At 45.8% G+C, this 17,244-nt stretch overlaps 1 protein-coding gene across 1 annotated transcript in view; it reads left to right on the forward strand.

Moving 5' to 3' along the window:
* OTOF (otoferlin) overlaps positions 1–17,244 on the forward strand; it is a 410,132-nt gene that overhangs the window by 93,627 nt on the left and 299,261 nt on the right. Inside the window, exon 2 of the mRNA XM_075341675.1 lies at positions 3,195–3,253. Within this exon, the coding sequence (XP_075197790.1) occupies positions 3,195–3,253 (59 nt within the window). The remainder of the gene's footprint in view (positions 1–3,194; positions 3,254–17,244) is intronic.

Raw genomic sequence — 17,244 nt, forward strand, 5'->3', positions numbered from 1 at the left:
CACTACATACAGATTTATACAGCCACCACTAGAGGGAGCTCTCTACATACAGATTTATACAGCCACCACTAGGGGAGCTCACTACATGCAGATTGATACAGCCACCGCTAGAGGGAGATCACTACATACAGATTTATACAGCCACCACTAGAGGGAGCTCACTACATACAGATTTATACATCCACCACTAGAGGGAGCTCACTACATACAGATTTTTACAGCCACCATTAGAGGGAGCTCACTACATACAGATTTATACATCCACCACTAGAGGGAGCTCACTACACACAGATTTATACAGCCACCACTAGAGGGAGTTCACTACATACAGATTTATACAGCCACCACTAGAGGGAGCTCACTACATACAGATTTATACAGCCACCACTAGAGGGAGCTCACTACATACAGATTTTTACAGTCACCACTAGAGGGAGCTCACTACATACAGATTTATACAGTCACCACTAGAGGGAGCTCACTACATACAGATATATACAGTCACCACTAGAGGGAGCTCACTACATACAGATTTATACAGTCACCACTAGAGGGAGCTCACTACATACAGATTTATACAGTCACCACTAGAGGGAGCTCACTACATACAGATTTATACAGCCACCACTAGAGGGAGCTCACTACATATAGATTTATACAGTCACCACTAGAGGGAGCTCACTACATACAGATTTATACAGACACCACTAGACGGAGCTCACTACATACAGATATATACAGTCACCACTAGAGGGAGCTCACTACATACAGATTTATACAGCCACCACTAGAGGGAGCTCACTACATACAGATTTATACAGCCACCACTAGAGGGAGCTCACTACATATAGATTTATACAGTCACCACTAGAGGGAGCTCACTACATACAGATTTATACAGACACCACTAGACGGAGCTCACTACATACAGATATATACAGTCACCACTAGAGGGAGCTCACTACATACAGATTTATACAGCCACCACTAGAGGGAGCTCACTACATACAGATTTATACAGCCACCACTAGAGGGAGCTCACTACATACAGATTTTTACAGTCACCACTAGAGGGAGCTCACTACATACAGATTTATACAGTCACCACTAGAGGGAGCTCACTACATACAGATATATACAGTCACCACTAGAGGGAGCTCACTACATACAGATTTATACAGTCACCACTAGAGGGAGCTCACTACATACAGATTTATACAGTCACCACTAGAGGGAGCTCACTACATACAGATTTATACAGCCACCACTAGAGGGAGCTCAGTACATATAGATTTATACAGTCACCACTAGAGGGAGCTCACTACATACAGATTTATACAGACACCACTAGACGGAGCTCACTACATACAGATATATACAGTCACCACTAGAGGGAGCTCACTACATACAGATTTATACAGCCACCACTAGAGGAAGCTCACTACATACAGATTTATACAGCCACCACTAGAGGGAAGCTCACTACATACAGATTTATACAGCCACCACTAGAGGGAAGCTCACTACATACAGATTTATACAGTCACCACTAGAGGGAGCTCACTACATACAGATATATACAGTCACCACTAGAGGGAGCTCACTACATACAGATTTATACAGCCACCACTAGAGGAAGCTCACTACATACAGATTTATACAGCCACCACTAGAGGGAAGCTCACTACATACAGATTTATACAGGCACCACTAGAGGGAGCTCACTACATACAGATTTATACGGCCACCACTAGAGGCAGCTCACTACATACAGATTTATACAGCCAGCACTATAGGGAGCTCACTACATACAGATTTATACAGCCACCACTAGGGGAGCTCACTACATACAGATTTATACAGCCACCACTAGAGGGAGATCACTACATACAGATTTATACAGCCACCACTAGAGGGAGCTCACTACATACAGATTTATATAGCCACCACTAGAGGGAGCTCACTATATACAGATTTATACAGCCACCACTAGAGGGAGCTCACTACATACAGATTTATACAGCCACCACTAGGGGGAGCTCACTGCATACAGATTTATACAGTCACCACTAGAGGGAGCTCACTGCATACAGATTTATACAGCCACCACTAGGGGGAGCTCACTATATACAGATTTATACAGCCATCACTAGAGGAAGCTCACTACATACAGATTTATACAGCCATCACTAGGGGGAGCTCACTACATACAGATTTATACAGCCATCACTAGAGGGAGCTCACTACATTCAGATTTATACAGCCACCACTAGAGGGAGCTCACTACATACAGATTTATACAGTCACCACTAGAGTGAGCTCACTACATACAGATTTATACAGGCACCACTAGAGGGAGCTCACTACATACAGATTTATACGGCCACCACTAGAGGGAGCTCACTACATACAGATTTATACAGCCAGCACTATAGGGAGCTCACTACATACAGATTTATACAGCCACCACTAGGGGAGCTCACTACATACAGATTTATACAGCCACCACTAGAGGGAGCTCACTACATACAGATTTATACAGCCACCACTAGAGGGAGCTCACTACATACAGATTTATACAGTCACCACTAGAGGGAGCTCACTGCATACAGATTTATACAGCCACCACTAGGGGGAGCTCACTATATACAGATTTATACAGCCATCACTAGAGGAAGCTCACTACATACAGATTTATACAGCCATCACTAGGGGGAGCTCACTACATACAGATTTATACAGCCATCACTAGAGGGAGCTCACTACATTCAGATTTATACAGCCACCACTAGAGGGAGCTCACTGCATACAGATTTATACAGCCACCACTAGAGGGAGCTCACAGATGTATACAAGCGAGACTAGGGATTTCTGTGAACTTTTTCGTATCTATTTCAGTTCCTGGTGAATAAAGCCTATTTGTTACTTTCACCAAAAAGCTCTTAGTGATTGTAAAAAGACGCTATTCCCTGTGGGGGTGTAAAGGGTAACCCAACATTTGCAAGCCTCGTTGCCAGTGAAAGCAGTACCCCATACAGGGCTGTGGCCCGCTCTGCTATATCGGTGTATTAGTGACGGGAGTGATGCGGGTTCATTCTGACATTGTGACTCCTCCCATTTCTGCATTGTGAGACTTGTAGTTCATCATTTGCTCCATTATCTGTGGGTAACGCACAATCTCACCTTCTTTCTAGGTCTTTCATTTTTCACCCGAGTCCTGGAGAACTGTGAAGATGAGGCCCACTTTGATGAGGTAAGGGGGAATTCTACATTATTTATGGCCCCGGGGATGGACGAGGTGGATGACGTCCGTTGCCATGTTTGCGTGCATCCTAGTCTCTGAAATCTCACATGTCACTGCTGTGCGGGGATTGTGCAGGGATACACGGCTGGTTTTGCAGTGAAGCGATGTGTAGCTGCAATACCAGGCACAACCTGTTGACAGATGTGGCGCTATTTTTGGAAGAAAGTCCCTGTCTTTTTATAACCCTTAGCTCCTCTTACACATTGCTGCAGATTCATCTGGCAGAACTATGATTGCAGCTCTGGGGATGATGTGATGTAACCTTGGTCATGCTTTATTTGTACACGTTATTGGAACTATGCATTGTGTTACGATAATTCCCCACTAGAAAATGATTGCATTGCCCTTTTCCACCATTTCCTAGTCACATCTGTCTCTGGGAAAGCTGGGTGAGCAGAATGACCACCAGTGCAGCTTCCACAGTGGAAAGCTGGATGATGCCCTATGTTGACGATGTAATGGCGGCCATGTTGGTCCCCTCGCAGTTATTCACCGCAGACCACAATATATAGATTTTATGTCACCCGATGTTATTGTGCCTGACCAATAGCCCGTCCAGCCTGAACCATCACATTGTTTGTTTTTGAAGCTTTTAGTTGTATTTTATGTATATTTGGGACTTATTTTCCAAAATTCTTACAGAAAAATGTATGTCTTGCCCATAGCAACCAGATACAGCACAGCTTTTATTTTCCCATAGCAACCAGAGATTAGCTTTTATTTCACCATGACAACCAATTAGAACTCAGCTTTCATTTTATCAGGGCAAAAAAATCAGAGCTCAGCTTTAATTTATCAATAGCAGCCACTTAGAACTCAGCTTTCATTTTCTTATAGCAACCAATCAGAGCTCAGCTGGCATTTTTATCAGCACAACCAATTAGAACTGAGTTTTTCATTTTACCATAGCAGTGTAAGAAATGAAGGCTGAGCTCTGATTGGTTGCTATGATAAAATGAAAGCTGAGCTCTGATTGGTTGCTATGATAAAATGAAAGCTGAGCTCTGACTGGTTGCTATGATAAAATGAAAGCTGAGCTTTGATTGGTTGCTATGATAAAATGAAAGCTGAGCTCTGATTGGTTGCTATGATAAAATGAAAGCTGAGCTCTGATTGGTTGCTATGATAAAATGAAAGCTGAGGTCTGATTAGTTGCTATGTTAAAACAAAAGCTGAGCTCTAATTGGTTCCTATGATAAAATGAAAGCTGAGCTGTGATTGGTTGCTATGATAAAATGAAAGCTGAACTAATTAGTTGCTATGATAAAATAAAAGCTGAGTGCTGATTGGTTGCTATGATAAAATGAAAGCTGAGCTCTAATTGGTTGCCATTATAAAATGAAAGACTAGCTCTGTGGTTCCTATGATAAAATGAAAGCTGAGCTCTGGTTGCTATGATAAAATTAAAGCTGAGGTCTGATTGGTTGCTATGATAAAATGAAAGCTGAGCACTGATTCGTTACTATGATAAATGAAAGCTGAGTGCTGATTGGTTGCTATGATAAAATGAAATCTGAGCACTGATTCGTTACTATGATAAAATGAAAGCTGAGCTCTGATTGGTTGCTATGATAAAATGAAAGCTGAGCACTGATTAGTTCCTATGATAAAATGAAAGCTGAGCTCTGTGGTTGCTATGGGTAACAGACATATATTTCTAGGGAGTTTTGATTAATGGCCTCCACTATAACACAATCTGCACTAAACTATTATGTGTAGCCAAAGTAAAATGTGTAACGACCCCGACCTGTGCGCGCCATGTTTAGAATCAATGTCTTGCTGTCATGGAGGCTTGTCCCTTTAAGCACCAGCCCTGCTGTAATTGCAGCTTTGTTGCCCTCTATAACGTCACTCCTTGTCACCTCAATTCTTCAAACTCTCAGAAGAGCCAACAACATGGCGGCCAGGCGTAAACAAGGCAGAGAAAGAAAGATCCGCTGTTTGGCTTGCGGTGTAATATTCATTAATATTCAGTCTCGGGTTTTCTCTTTTTTTGTCTTGTTTTTGGTGTTGGTGAATTTTTTCCTTTATTTTGCACCTCTTTTGAAGTCTCTTTATATCTGGTCGCTGGTTATTGTTTTTTTTGTGTTCGCCATTGTGGACGGGGTTTTTGTTTTCCAGATATTTGCAGTTCACTCATCAATTGTGGAAAGTCTGTACATTTTAGCGCTTTGTGGCGATCCGGCCCTCTCTGCTGCTGGTCGTGGAGGTCACAGAAACGCTTTTCATTACAATTTTCAGCGGATTTATTTTGGCTTCATAAACCAGTCTAAAAACATAACAAACTTAAACAGCATTTTTTGGCATAAAGAAACAAACAGGATTTAAACAGTCCATGTTCAGCGGTGGGGTGCGCCCACTCAGGTAATGGCCCACTCTGTTAGCACGAGCGCAACAATGGAGGTCTGCACACCTCCATACACAGACCACTGAGAAAATCCACAGGTCTCCATTTTACCTAATGGAGCATGCCCTAGGCAAGATACAGTGTATGTGAACAGACTGGAACCAGGAACCAACAGGACAGAACGGACTGGAACCAGGAACCAACAGGACAGAACGGACTGGAACCAGGAACCAACAGGACAGAACGGACTGGAACCAGGAGCCAACAGGACAGAACGGACTGGAACCAGGAACCAACAGGACAGAACGGACTGGAACCAGGAACCAACAGGACAGAACGGACTGGAACCAGGAACCAACAGGACAGAACGGACTGGAACCAGGAACCAACAGGACAGAACGGACTGGAACCAGGAACCAACAGGACAGAACGGACTGGAACCAGGAACCAACAGGACAGAACGGACTGGAACCAGGAACCAACAGGACAGAACGGACTGGAACCAGGAACCAACAGGGCAAGATGGACTGGAACCAGGAACCAACAGGACAGAACGGACTAGAACCAGGAACCAACAGGGCAAGATGGACTGGAACCAGGAACCAACAAGACAGAATGGACTGGAACCAGGAACCAACAAGACAGAATGGACTGGAACCAGGAACCAACAGGACAGAACGGACTAGAACCAGGAACCAACAGGGCAAGATGGACTGGAACCAGGAACCAACAAGACAGAATGGACTGGAACCAGGAACCAACAAGACAGAATGGACTGGAACCAGGAACCAACAGGACAGAACGGACTGGAACCAGGAACCAACAAGACAGGATGGACAAGGGGACCTGACAACTAGCTGGCTAGGGAAACAAAACAACTAACTAACTAACTGAACACATTGATCAGGCACCTCCCCTAGTGGGTGTGTGCCTTAAATATCCTCTGCCGTGACAGGCCGTGGAGGGCGAAGCAGTAGGCACCCACGTTGAGGAGAGAAGGAATGCCAGGCAGCAGTGAGTAAGCACGTTCCGGCGGGGAGGAAAGCGATGGGTGCAGGGACGCCACCGCTACACTATCATTCATAGAAAGAAAGAAATCAGCCTCAATGTGGAGTTCCCCTTTAAGCTGTTTCAACTAATGTAAACGCAATCGAATAGCAAAATCTGAATCCAGGGAAACAGCGATAACAGAGAGAGTCTGCAGCTCATCCCCAGATGTGCCGTCTGCACCGCTCCTCTCATCCATGTCTCCACGCTGAGCCGGGGGATGACAAGAAGATCGGGAGAGGCGCTGAAATATTAAACAATGCGAACGTGCACACTTTACATAAGAGCCGCAGTCACTATTGTCTAAGGACAGAGACTGGAAACTGAAATGACGACACAATAATATACACTGCAGTGCCTTGAAAAAGTATTCATACCCTGTGAACTTTGTCACATTTTTTTCATTTTACATCCATGAACTTAAATGTTTTTATTGCGATTTCATGTTATACCAACACTAAGTAGCGAGTATTTGTGAAGTGGAAAGGAAATAATTAGTGATGGGCGAATACTAAAATATTCGGGTTCGGATTATGCATCTCAAATATTTCAGACTATTCATGTATTCATCACGAATCTATTGCAAGTCAATGGGAAACTGGAATAAGAATATAACTACTATAATACTGCCCCTATGTACAAAAATACAACTACTATAATACTGCCCCCTATGTACAAGAATATAACTATAATACTGCCCCTATGTACAAGAATATAACTACTATAATACTGCCCCTATGTACAAGAATATAACTACTATAATACTGCTCCTATGTACAAGAATATAACTACTATAATACTGCCCCTACATACAAGAATATAACTACTATAATACTGCCCCTATGTACAAAAATACAACTACTATAATACTGCCCCCTATGTACAAGAATATAACTATAATACTGCCCCTATGTACAAGAATATAACTACTATAATACTGCCCCTATGTACAAAAATATAACTACTATAATACTGCCCCTATGTACAAGAATATAACTACTATAATACTGCCCCTATGTACAAGAATATAACTACTATAATACTGCCCCTATATACAAGAATATAACTACTATAATACTGCCCCCTGTGTACAAGAATATAACTACTATAATACTGCCCCTATGTACAAGAATATAACTACTATAATACTGCCCCCATGTACAAGAATGTAACTACTATAATACCACCCCTATGTACAAGAATATAACTACTATAATACTGCTCCTATGTACAAGAATATAACTACTATAATACTGCCTCCTATGTACAAGAATATAATTACTGTAATACTGCTCCTATGTACAACAATATAACTGCTATAATACTGCTCCTATGTACAAGAATATAACTACTATAATACTGCCCCTATGTACAAGAATATAACTACTATAATACTGTTCCTATGTACAAGAATATAACTACTATAATACTGCCCCTATGTACAAGAATATAATTACTATAATACTGCTCCTATGTACAAGAATATAACTGCTATAATACTGCCCCTATGTACAACAATATAACTGCTATAATACTGCCCCTTTTATTATATACAATAGCTATAGATTGGAGCGTCTGGATTCATCTTCGTCTCCACTTTGCAGTCGGATTATTTCGTCTTTTTTGTGGAATCAGTAAATATCGGTTACAGAATTTGGCAGCTCGGTCTCCGAGAAGAAATGAGGCAATTACCGCGTTTCTCGGCTTCTCTTGATTTTGCTTCATTAATCGGAAAGAAAGGCAGAATAATAGAGCGGTGCTGGTGCGGAGGGGAGAGCACTGTCATCCGCGCAGAAGTCACGCTGGGAACAGGATAACGATCCGCCTGCTGGGATCTGCAGTTCTACCGCAGCTGTCTGAGAAATGTGTGTAAAGTATATACACTTTTTATGGATATGTGCTAGATTGTAAAAAATGTGTGATCGTGTGGAGCCGGACGACATGAACAAGTCTTCTTTATCCGGGGGCAGGTTCTTCAAAGGGTTTCCTCTTAGAATAATTCCTGTTTGTTATAAGAGCCCCTTGACAATGAGGGGGTCACACACAGCCCTGCTGGGGTCTCCAGCGATCAAGTGTCTCCTGTGATGAAACCTTGCTCCAATACCAAGAATGATTCTGAGAACGAGGCCCCGGGAATCTCATGAATTGTTCAGTGGTGCATTCAGATTCTTCTTAGTTATTTTAGGACTAGTGTGGATCCCAGCAGTCAGACAACTGGAGATTAGCACGTTATCACCTATCCTACAAGCTATAAGAGACAAGTCCGGAGATGCTGCGTCCATAGGAGACAAGTCCGGAGATGCTGCGTCCATAGGAGACAAGTCTGAAGATGCTGCGTCCATAGGAGACAAGTCTGAAGATGCTGCGTCCATAGGAGACAAGTCTGAAGATGCTGCGTCCATAGGAGACAAGTCTGAAGATGCTGCGTCCATAGGAGACAAGTCCGGAGATGTTGCGTCCATAGGAGACAAGTCCGGAGATGCTACATCCATGGGAGACAAGTCTGGAAATGCTGCAGCTATAGGAGACAAGTCTGAAAATGCTGCGTCCATGGGAGACAAGTCCGGAGATGCTGTATTCATGGGAGACAAGTCCGGAGATACTGCAGCCATGGGAGACAAGTGTGAAGATGCTGCTGACATGGCAGACAAGTCTGGAGAAGCTGCAGCCATGGGAGACAAGTTCAGACATGCTGCAGCCATGGGAGACAAATGTGGAATTGCAGCAGCCATGGCAGACAAGTCCGTAGATGCTGCAGGCATAGGAGACAAGTCCGGAGATGCTGCAGGCATAGGAGACAAGTCCGTAGATGCTGCAGGCATAGGAGACAAGTCCGGAGATGCTGCAGGCATAGGAGACAAGTCCGGAGATGCTGCAGCTATGGGAGACGAGACCAGTGTTTAGTTGCTTCAGCCATAGGAGGCAAGTCCGTAGATGCTGTAGCCATGACAGCCAAGTCTGGAGACACTGCAGAATTGAGCCACACGGATGGCTCACATTAGCACCAGCAGCATGCAAGCTGGTGTCGTGGTGAAAGCTGCTCCCAGTGCACTTTGGAGAAATGGCCACAACTACTGCTGTTTATATACTTTGAATGAATCCAGCTACTGCACATAATCCCCCCACCCACATCATAATCCTGGGAGTTAGACTGATCTGACATTTCCTTATGAAGAGCTCTTCACAGCGTTGCCCATGTGGTCTCCAGACCAAGTCTCCAGCTTTCATTTTGTCCAAGACAGAAGCTAGACTCATCACAGTAGAGGACAGATCTGCCGTGCAGCCTCCATTACCGTCTTGCTCTACAGCATGATCTCCTTTGAGAGCGGTGGTATGAGGACATTGGACATCTATAACATCTATAGCCAGATGTCAGCTCATAGCCAAATGTCGGGCTAATGTCTTCTGATGATTTGTGTAGACTTTGTTTGACGCCATAGTCTTTGTATGTGACATCTAACTTGACTTCCAGTACAGAATGGATCATACATGGAACCAGTGGTTCGGTCATTGCTTCAAAGTGTCCCAGGAGCCATTTTTCCACACAACAACAACAACAGGTAGCATGTTGCTGATGCTACTGTGAGCAACCTGTGTGACCTAAATGTCCTACCAAGGCTGCAACACACCCAGACTTGTCTACCACGGCTGAAGGATCTTCAGACTTGTCTCCTATGGCTCCAGCGTCTCTGGTCTGGCTTCCCATGGCTGCATCATCTCCAGACTTGTCTCCCATGGCTGCAATATTTCTGGACTTGTCTCCCATGGCTGCAATATTTCTGGACTTGTCTCCCATGGCTGCAATATTTCTGGACTTGTCTCCCATGGCTGCAATATTTCTGGACTTGTCTCCCATGGCTGCAATATTTCTGGACTTCTCTCCCATGGCTGCAATATTTCTGGACTTCTCTCCCATGGCTGCAATATTTCTGGACTTCTCTCCCATGGCTGCAATATTTCTGGACTTCTCTCCCATGGCTGCACTATTTCTGGACTTGTCTCTCATGTCTGCAGCATCTCTAGCTTTCACTCTCATGGCTGCAGTTTCTCTGAACTTGTCTCCCATGGATAAAGAATCTCCGGACATGTCTCCCATGGCTGCAGCGTCTCTGGACTTGTCTCTCATGGCTGCAGCGTCTCCAGACTTTTCTCCCATGGCTGTGTGCCGCCCCCGTGCCAGCATCCGGGCTGCTCGGATCCGGATCCGCAGTGTGGCTCGAGAGATTCTACCAGACCCGGGGGTCGCGCGGGCACTTCAAATAAAAGGGGACGTATTTGTACGGGATTTGCCGTAAACTGTCTGCGATGCCACCCACGGTGTGTGGTGAAATGTGGCACCACCGCTGCTGTTGTGGGGCACCCAGGGGACGATGGGATGGCAGCTGGATGTTAACCCCTCCGTGGGTAGGGATGGATGCCCCGGGGCCCAGTGTCTCTGAGGCTGAGGATGGTGACTTCCGGGGCCGGCGCGCCCGGTCAGACCGGGGGATGTCAGTTTACTCCCGATTAAATGAATCACACAAGTCCAATGGTAAACCACGGTGCTGGTGGCCGGCCGCCGCGGTCGGGTGTATCTGGTCCCACCCCCGGGCTGGTGGTCTATGTCACTTTCCTCTGCACTCTGTGTTTGGTGTGGTGGCCTGCCCGGTGTGAAACACGGGAGTCCGCTTCCGGTCCTTTTGTTGGGAGCCGTGCCTGCTGACGCTGGCCCGTGGGCTCTACCGGGCACTGGCGGATGCCCTATCCCCCGCGGTGGGCTGTTGTCTGCTTTTGGGACTTTGGTTGGGACAGGAGCTATAATCCTGCCCTCAATTGGTTAATTAGCTAGGCCGTTGGTTCCGGTCCTGGCTTCAAGGTCCAAGTACCCCCTCTGTGCATGGTTTCCGGGTCGGTTCTCCGGTGTCGGTACTGGCGGGCTCCAACCCTGCCCTGGTCCACCTTGGATCTTCGGCAGCCGTATTCCCGTCTCCTGACAGACACGGACCATCATCTGCCACCTAGCCAGTACGCCGGGGCTCCAACCCTGACGCCTTTCCTTTCTGTCTCAGCCTTCACTTTCTCCTCCTCAACTGCTCCACTCCATTCCACTTGAACTACAACTTCGCCTCCACTCAGACACTGAACTGAACTCCAGCCTTAGCTGAACTCAACTGACTCTTTTCCCGCCCCAGGTTCTCCAGACCCCTAGGTGGGCGTTCTCCATCCGCCTGGTCCCGCCCACTGGTGTCCCTTTCTTACCCTGGCGGGGTGGGGGGGTGACTAGGGTTTCAGGTCGGCTGTGTGTAACCCTGTGTGGGATGGTGTTATGCGGTGGCCTATACTGTGTGACTACCTGGTTTTGCCAGGGCGTCACAGCTGCAGTGTCTCTAGACTTGTCTCCCATGGCAGCAGCATCTTCAGACTTGTCTCCCATGGCTGCAGCGTCTTCAGACTTGTCTCCCATGGCTGCAGCATCTTCAGCATTATCTCCTATGACTCCAGCATCTCTGTTCTTGTCTCCCATGGCTGCAGAATCTCCAGACTTGTCTCCCATGGCTGCAGCGTCTTCAGCATTATTTCCTTTGACTCCAGCATCTCTGTTCTTGTCTCCCATGGCTGCAGCATCTCCAGAGTTATTTCCTATGACACCAGCATCTCTGTTCTTGTCTCCCATGGCTGCAGCATCTCTGTTCTTGTCTCCCATGGCTGCAGCATCTCCAGAGTTATCTCCTATGACTCCAGCATCTCTGTTCATGTCTCCCATGGCTGCAGAATCTCCGGACTTGTCTCCCATGGCTGCAGAATCTCTGGTCTTGTCTACCATGGCTGCAGAATCTCCGGATTTGTCTCCTATATCTCCAGCATCTCTGTTCTTGTCTCCCATGACTGCAGCATTTCCGGACTTGTTTCCTATGGCTGCAGCATCTCTGTTCTTGTCTCTCATGGCTGCAGAATCTCCGGACTTGTCTCCTATATCTCCAGCATCTCTGTTCTTGTCTCCGATGGCTGCAGCATCTCTGGACTTGTCTCCCATGGCTCAATATTTTGGTGCAAACTGTTTCCGAGAATAGATGCTTAAAGATGGATTCCTTTCCTTTTGGAACTAGATCGACTTTCTTTGCTGTTGGTGTCGGAGGTCACAGTGTAGACCATGGTGGTAATTTTCCGATATTCATCAGATTTGCTGTAATTTCCGCTTAGTGCTTTGCATTATTGGATTGTCTCTTATTTCTTTGTGCTTCGGATCACAATTGAACTTTTGCCCATTGTTACATGAGACCTTTCATTGTGCGGCCGCTGCTGCAGATCTGTGATGTCGGCTGTGGCCGCCTGATATCTCCATCTCTATATAATGCTATTTTCAGCCTCTCGCCGGTTACTCTGCGCTTTACAAGGTCATTTATTTCTCAATTTGAAGCTTCTAAAACTATTTGCCAGTTATCTAAAGAGCAATGGACGTTGTAATAAATGAGCCGGACCAGAGGCAGCAGCCGACGTCTGAAGATCAGCGGCAAGAGACTGATTGGATGAGAAGGAAAAATCGAGAGGAAAAAACAGCAAAAGTGACACAAACACCAATAAAACCGTAAGCCGGGAAAATACCGGAGTAAATCCACATTATCAGCGCGGCACATATCTGCTCAACAGCCATGTCATCAGACGAGACAGAACGGAAAATCGCATCCAAACCTGCCAGAAAGAAGAGACGTCAGCACGAGGCGAGCGTGAAATCCTCCAAACACAGAACGAGGCGAGCGAGAAATCCTCCGAACACAGAACGAGGCGAGCGAGAAATCCTCCGAACACAGAACGAGGCGAGCGAGAAATCCTCCGAACACAGAACGAGGCGAGCGAGACATCCTCCGAACACAGAACGAGGCGAGCGAGAAATCCTCCGAACACAGAACGAGGCGAGCGAGAAATCCTCCGAATACAGAACGAGGCGAGCGAGAAATCTTCCGAACACAGAACGAGGCGAGCGAGAAATCCTCCGAACACAGAACGAGGCGAGCGAGAAATTCTCCGAACACAGAACGAGGCGAGCAAGAAATCCTCCGAACACAGAACGAGGCGAGCGAGAAATCCTCCGAACACAGAACGAGGCGAGCGAGAAATCCTCCGAACACAGAACGAGGCGAGCGAGAAATCCTCCGAATACAGAACGAGGCGAGCGAGAAATCTTCCGAACACAGAACGAGGCGAGCGAGAAATCCTCCGAACACAGAACGAGGCGAGCGAGAAATTCTCCGAACACAGAACGAGGCGAGCGAGAAATCCTCCGAACACAGAACGAGGCGAGCGAGAAATCCTCCGAACACAGAACGAGGCGAGCGAGAAATCCTCCGAACACAGAACGAGGCGAGCGAGAAATCCTCCGAACACAGAACGAGGCGAGCGAGAAATCCTCCGAACACAGCACGAGGCGAGCGAGAAATCCTCCGAACACAGAACGAGGCGAGCGAGAAATCCTCCGAACACAGAACGAGGCGAGCAAGAAATCCTCCGAACACAGAACGAGGCAAGCGAGAAATCCTCCAAACACAGAACGAGGCGAGCGAGAAATCCTCCGAACACAGAACGAGGCGAGCGAGCCATCCTCCGAACACAGAACGAGGCGAGCGAGAAATCCTCCGAACACAAAACGAGGCAAGCGAGAAATCCTCCGAACACAGCGTGAAGCAAGCGAGAAATCCTCCAAACACAAAACGAGGCGAGCGAGAAATCCTCCGAACACAGAACGAGGCGAGCAAGAAATCCTCCGAACACAGAACGAGGCGAGCGAGAAATCCTCCGAACACAGAACGAGGCGAGCGAGAAATCCTCCGAACACAGAACGAGGCGAGCGAGAAATCCTCCGAACACAGAACGAGGCGAGCGAGAAATCCTCCGAACACAGAACGAGGCGAGCGAGACATCCTCCGAACACAGAACGAGGCGAGCGAGAAATCCTCCGAACACAGAACGAGGCGAGAGAGAAATCCTCCGAACACAGAACGAGGCGAGCGAGAAATCTTCCGAACACAGAACGAGGCGAGCGAGAAATCCTCCGAACACAGAACGAGGCGAGCGAGAAATTCTCCGAACACAGAACGAGGCGAGCAAGAAATCCTCCGAACACAGAACGAGGCGAGCGAGAAATCCTCCGAACACAGAACGAGGCGAGCGAGAAATCCTCCGAACACAGAACGAGGCGAGCGAGAAATCCTCCGAATACAGAACGAGGCGAGCGAGAAATCTTCCGAACACAGAACGAGGCGAGCGAGAAATCCTCCGAACACAGAACGAGGCGAGCGAGAAATTCTCCGAACACAGAACGAGGCGAGCGAGAAATCCTCCGAACACAGAACGAGGCGAGCGAGAAATCCTCCGAACACAGAACGAGGCGAGCGAGAAATCCTCCGAACACAGAACGAGGCGAGCGAGAAATCCTCCGAACACAGAACGAGGCGAGCGAGAAATCCTCCGAACACAGCACGAGGCGAGCGAGAAATCCTCCGAACACAGAACGAGGCGAGCGAGAAATCCTCCGAACACAGAACGAGGCGAGCAAGAAATCCTCCGAACACAGAACGAGGCAAGCGAGAAATCCTCCAAACACAGAACGAGGCGAGCGAGAAATCCTCCGAACACAGAACGAGGCGAGCGAGCCATCCTCCGAACACAGAACGAGGCGAGCGAGAAATCCTCCGAACACAAAACGAGGCAAGCGAGAAATCCTCCGAACACAGCGTGAAGCAAGCGAGAAATCCTCCAAACACAAAACGAGGCGAGCGAGAAATCCTCCGAACACAGAACGAGGCGAGCAAGAAATCCTCCGAACACAGAACGAGGCGAGCGAGAAATCCTCCGAACACAGAACGAGGCGAGCGAGAAATCCTCCGAACACAGAATGAGGCGAGTGAGAAATCCTCAGAACACAGAACGAGGTGAGCGAGAAATCCTCCGAACACAAAACGAGGCGAGCGAGAAATCCTCCGAACACAGAACGAGGCGAGCGAGAAATCCTCCGAACACAAAACGAGGCAAGCGAGAAATCCTCCGAACACAGAACGAGGCGAGCGTGAAATCCTCCGAACACAGAATGAGGCGAGCGAGACATCCTCCGAACACAGACGACCATGGCTGCTATTCTACTGGAAGCTAATTACACAGCGATCAATGGCGGAAAGAAAGTGAGAGGATGGAAGATGGAAAACAAAGTGGATCTACACCGACTGCCCTGAAATACTAGAGCTATAAGACTATTAATTCCAGTACTATAAATATAATACTGCTCCTATGTACAGGAATATAACTGATATAATACTGTCCCTATGTACAAGAATATAACTACTATAATACTGCCCCTATGTACAAGAATATAACTACTATAATACTGCCCCTATGTACAAGAATATAACTACTATAATACTGCCCCTATGTACAAGAATATATCTCCTATAATACTGCCCCGTATGTACAAGAATATAACTACTATAATACTGCTCCCTATGTACAAGAATATAACTACTATAATACTGCCCCTATGTACAAGAATATAACTACGATAATACTGCCCCCTATGTACAAGAATATATCTCCTATAATACTGCCCCGTATGTACAAGAATATAACTACTATAATACTGCTCCCTATGTACAAGAATATAACTACTATAATACTGTCCCTATGTACAAGAATATAACTACTATAATACTGCTCCCTATGTACAAGAATATAACTACTATAATACTGCCCCTATGTACAAGAATATATCTCCTATAATACTGCCCCCTATGTAATATAACTACTATAATACTGCCCCTATGTACAAGAATATAACTACTATAATACTGCCCCTATGTACAAGAATATATCTCCTATAATACTGCTCCTATGTACAAGAATATAACTACTATAATACTGCTCCCTAAATACAAGAATATAACTACTATAATACTGCCCCTATGTGCAAGAATATAACTACTATAATGCTGCTCCCTATGTACAAGAATATAACTACTATAATACTGCCCCTATGTACAAGAATATAACTACTATAATACTGCTCCTATGTACAAGAATATAACTACTATAATACTGCCCCTATGTACAAGAATATATCTCCTATAATACTGCCCCCTATGTAATATAACTACTATAATACTGCCCCTATATACAAGAATATATCTCCTATAATACTGCGCCCTATGTACAAGAATATAACTACTATAACACTGCCCCTATGTGCAAGAATATAACTACTATAATACTGCTCCCTATGTACAAGAATATAACTACTATAATACTGCCCCTATGTACAAGAATATAACTACTATAATACTGCTCCTATGTACAAGAATATAACTACTATAATACTGCCCCTATATACAAGAATATAACTACTATAATACTGCTCCCTATATACAAGAATATAACTACCATAATACTGCCCCTATGTACAAGAATATAACTACTATAATACTGCCCCTATGTACAAGAATATAACTACTATAATACTGCCCCCTATGTACAAGAATATAACTACTATAATACTGCTCCTATATACAAGAATATAACTACTATA

The sequence above is a fragment of the Anomaloglossus baeobatrachus genome, chromosome 3 (assembly GCF_048569485.1).
Source record: "Anomaloglossus baeobatrachus isolate aAnoBae1 chromosome 3, aAnoBae1.hap1, whole genome shotgun sequence".
NCBI classification, from domain to species: Eukaryota; Metazoa; Chordata; class Amphibia; order Anura; family Aromobatidae; genus Anomaloglossus; species Anomaloglossus baeobatrachus.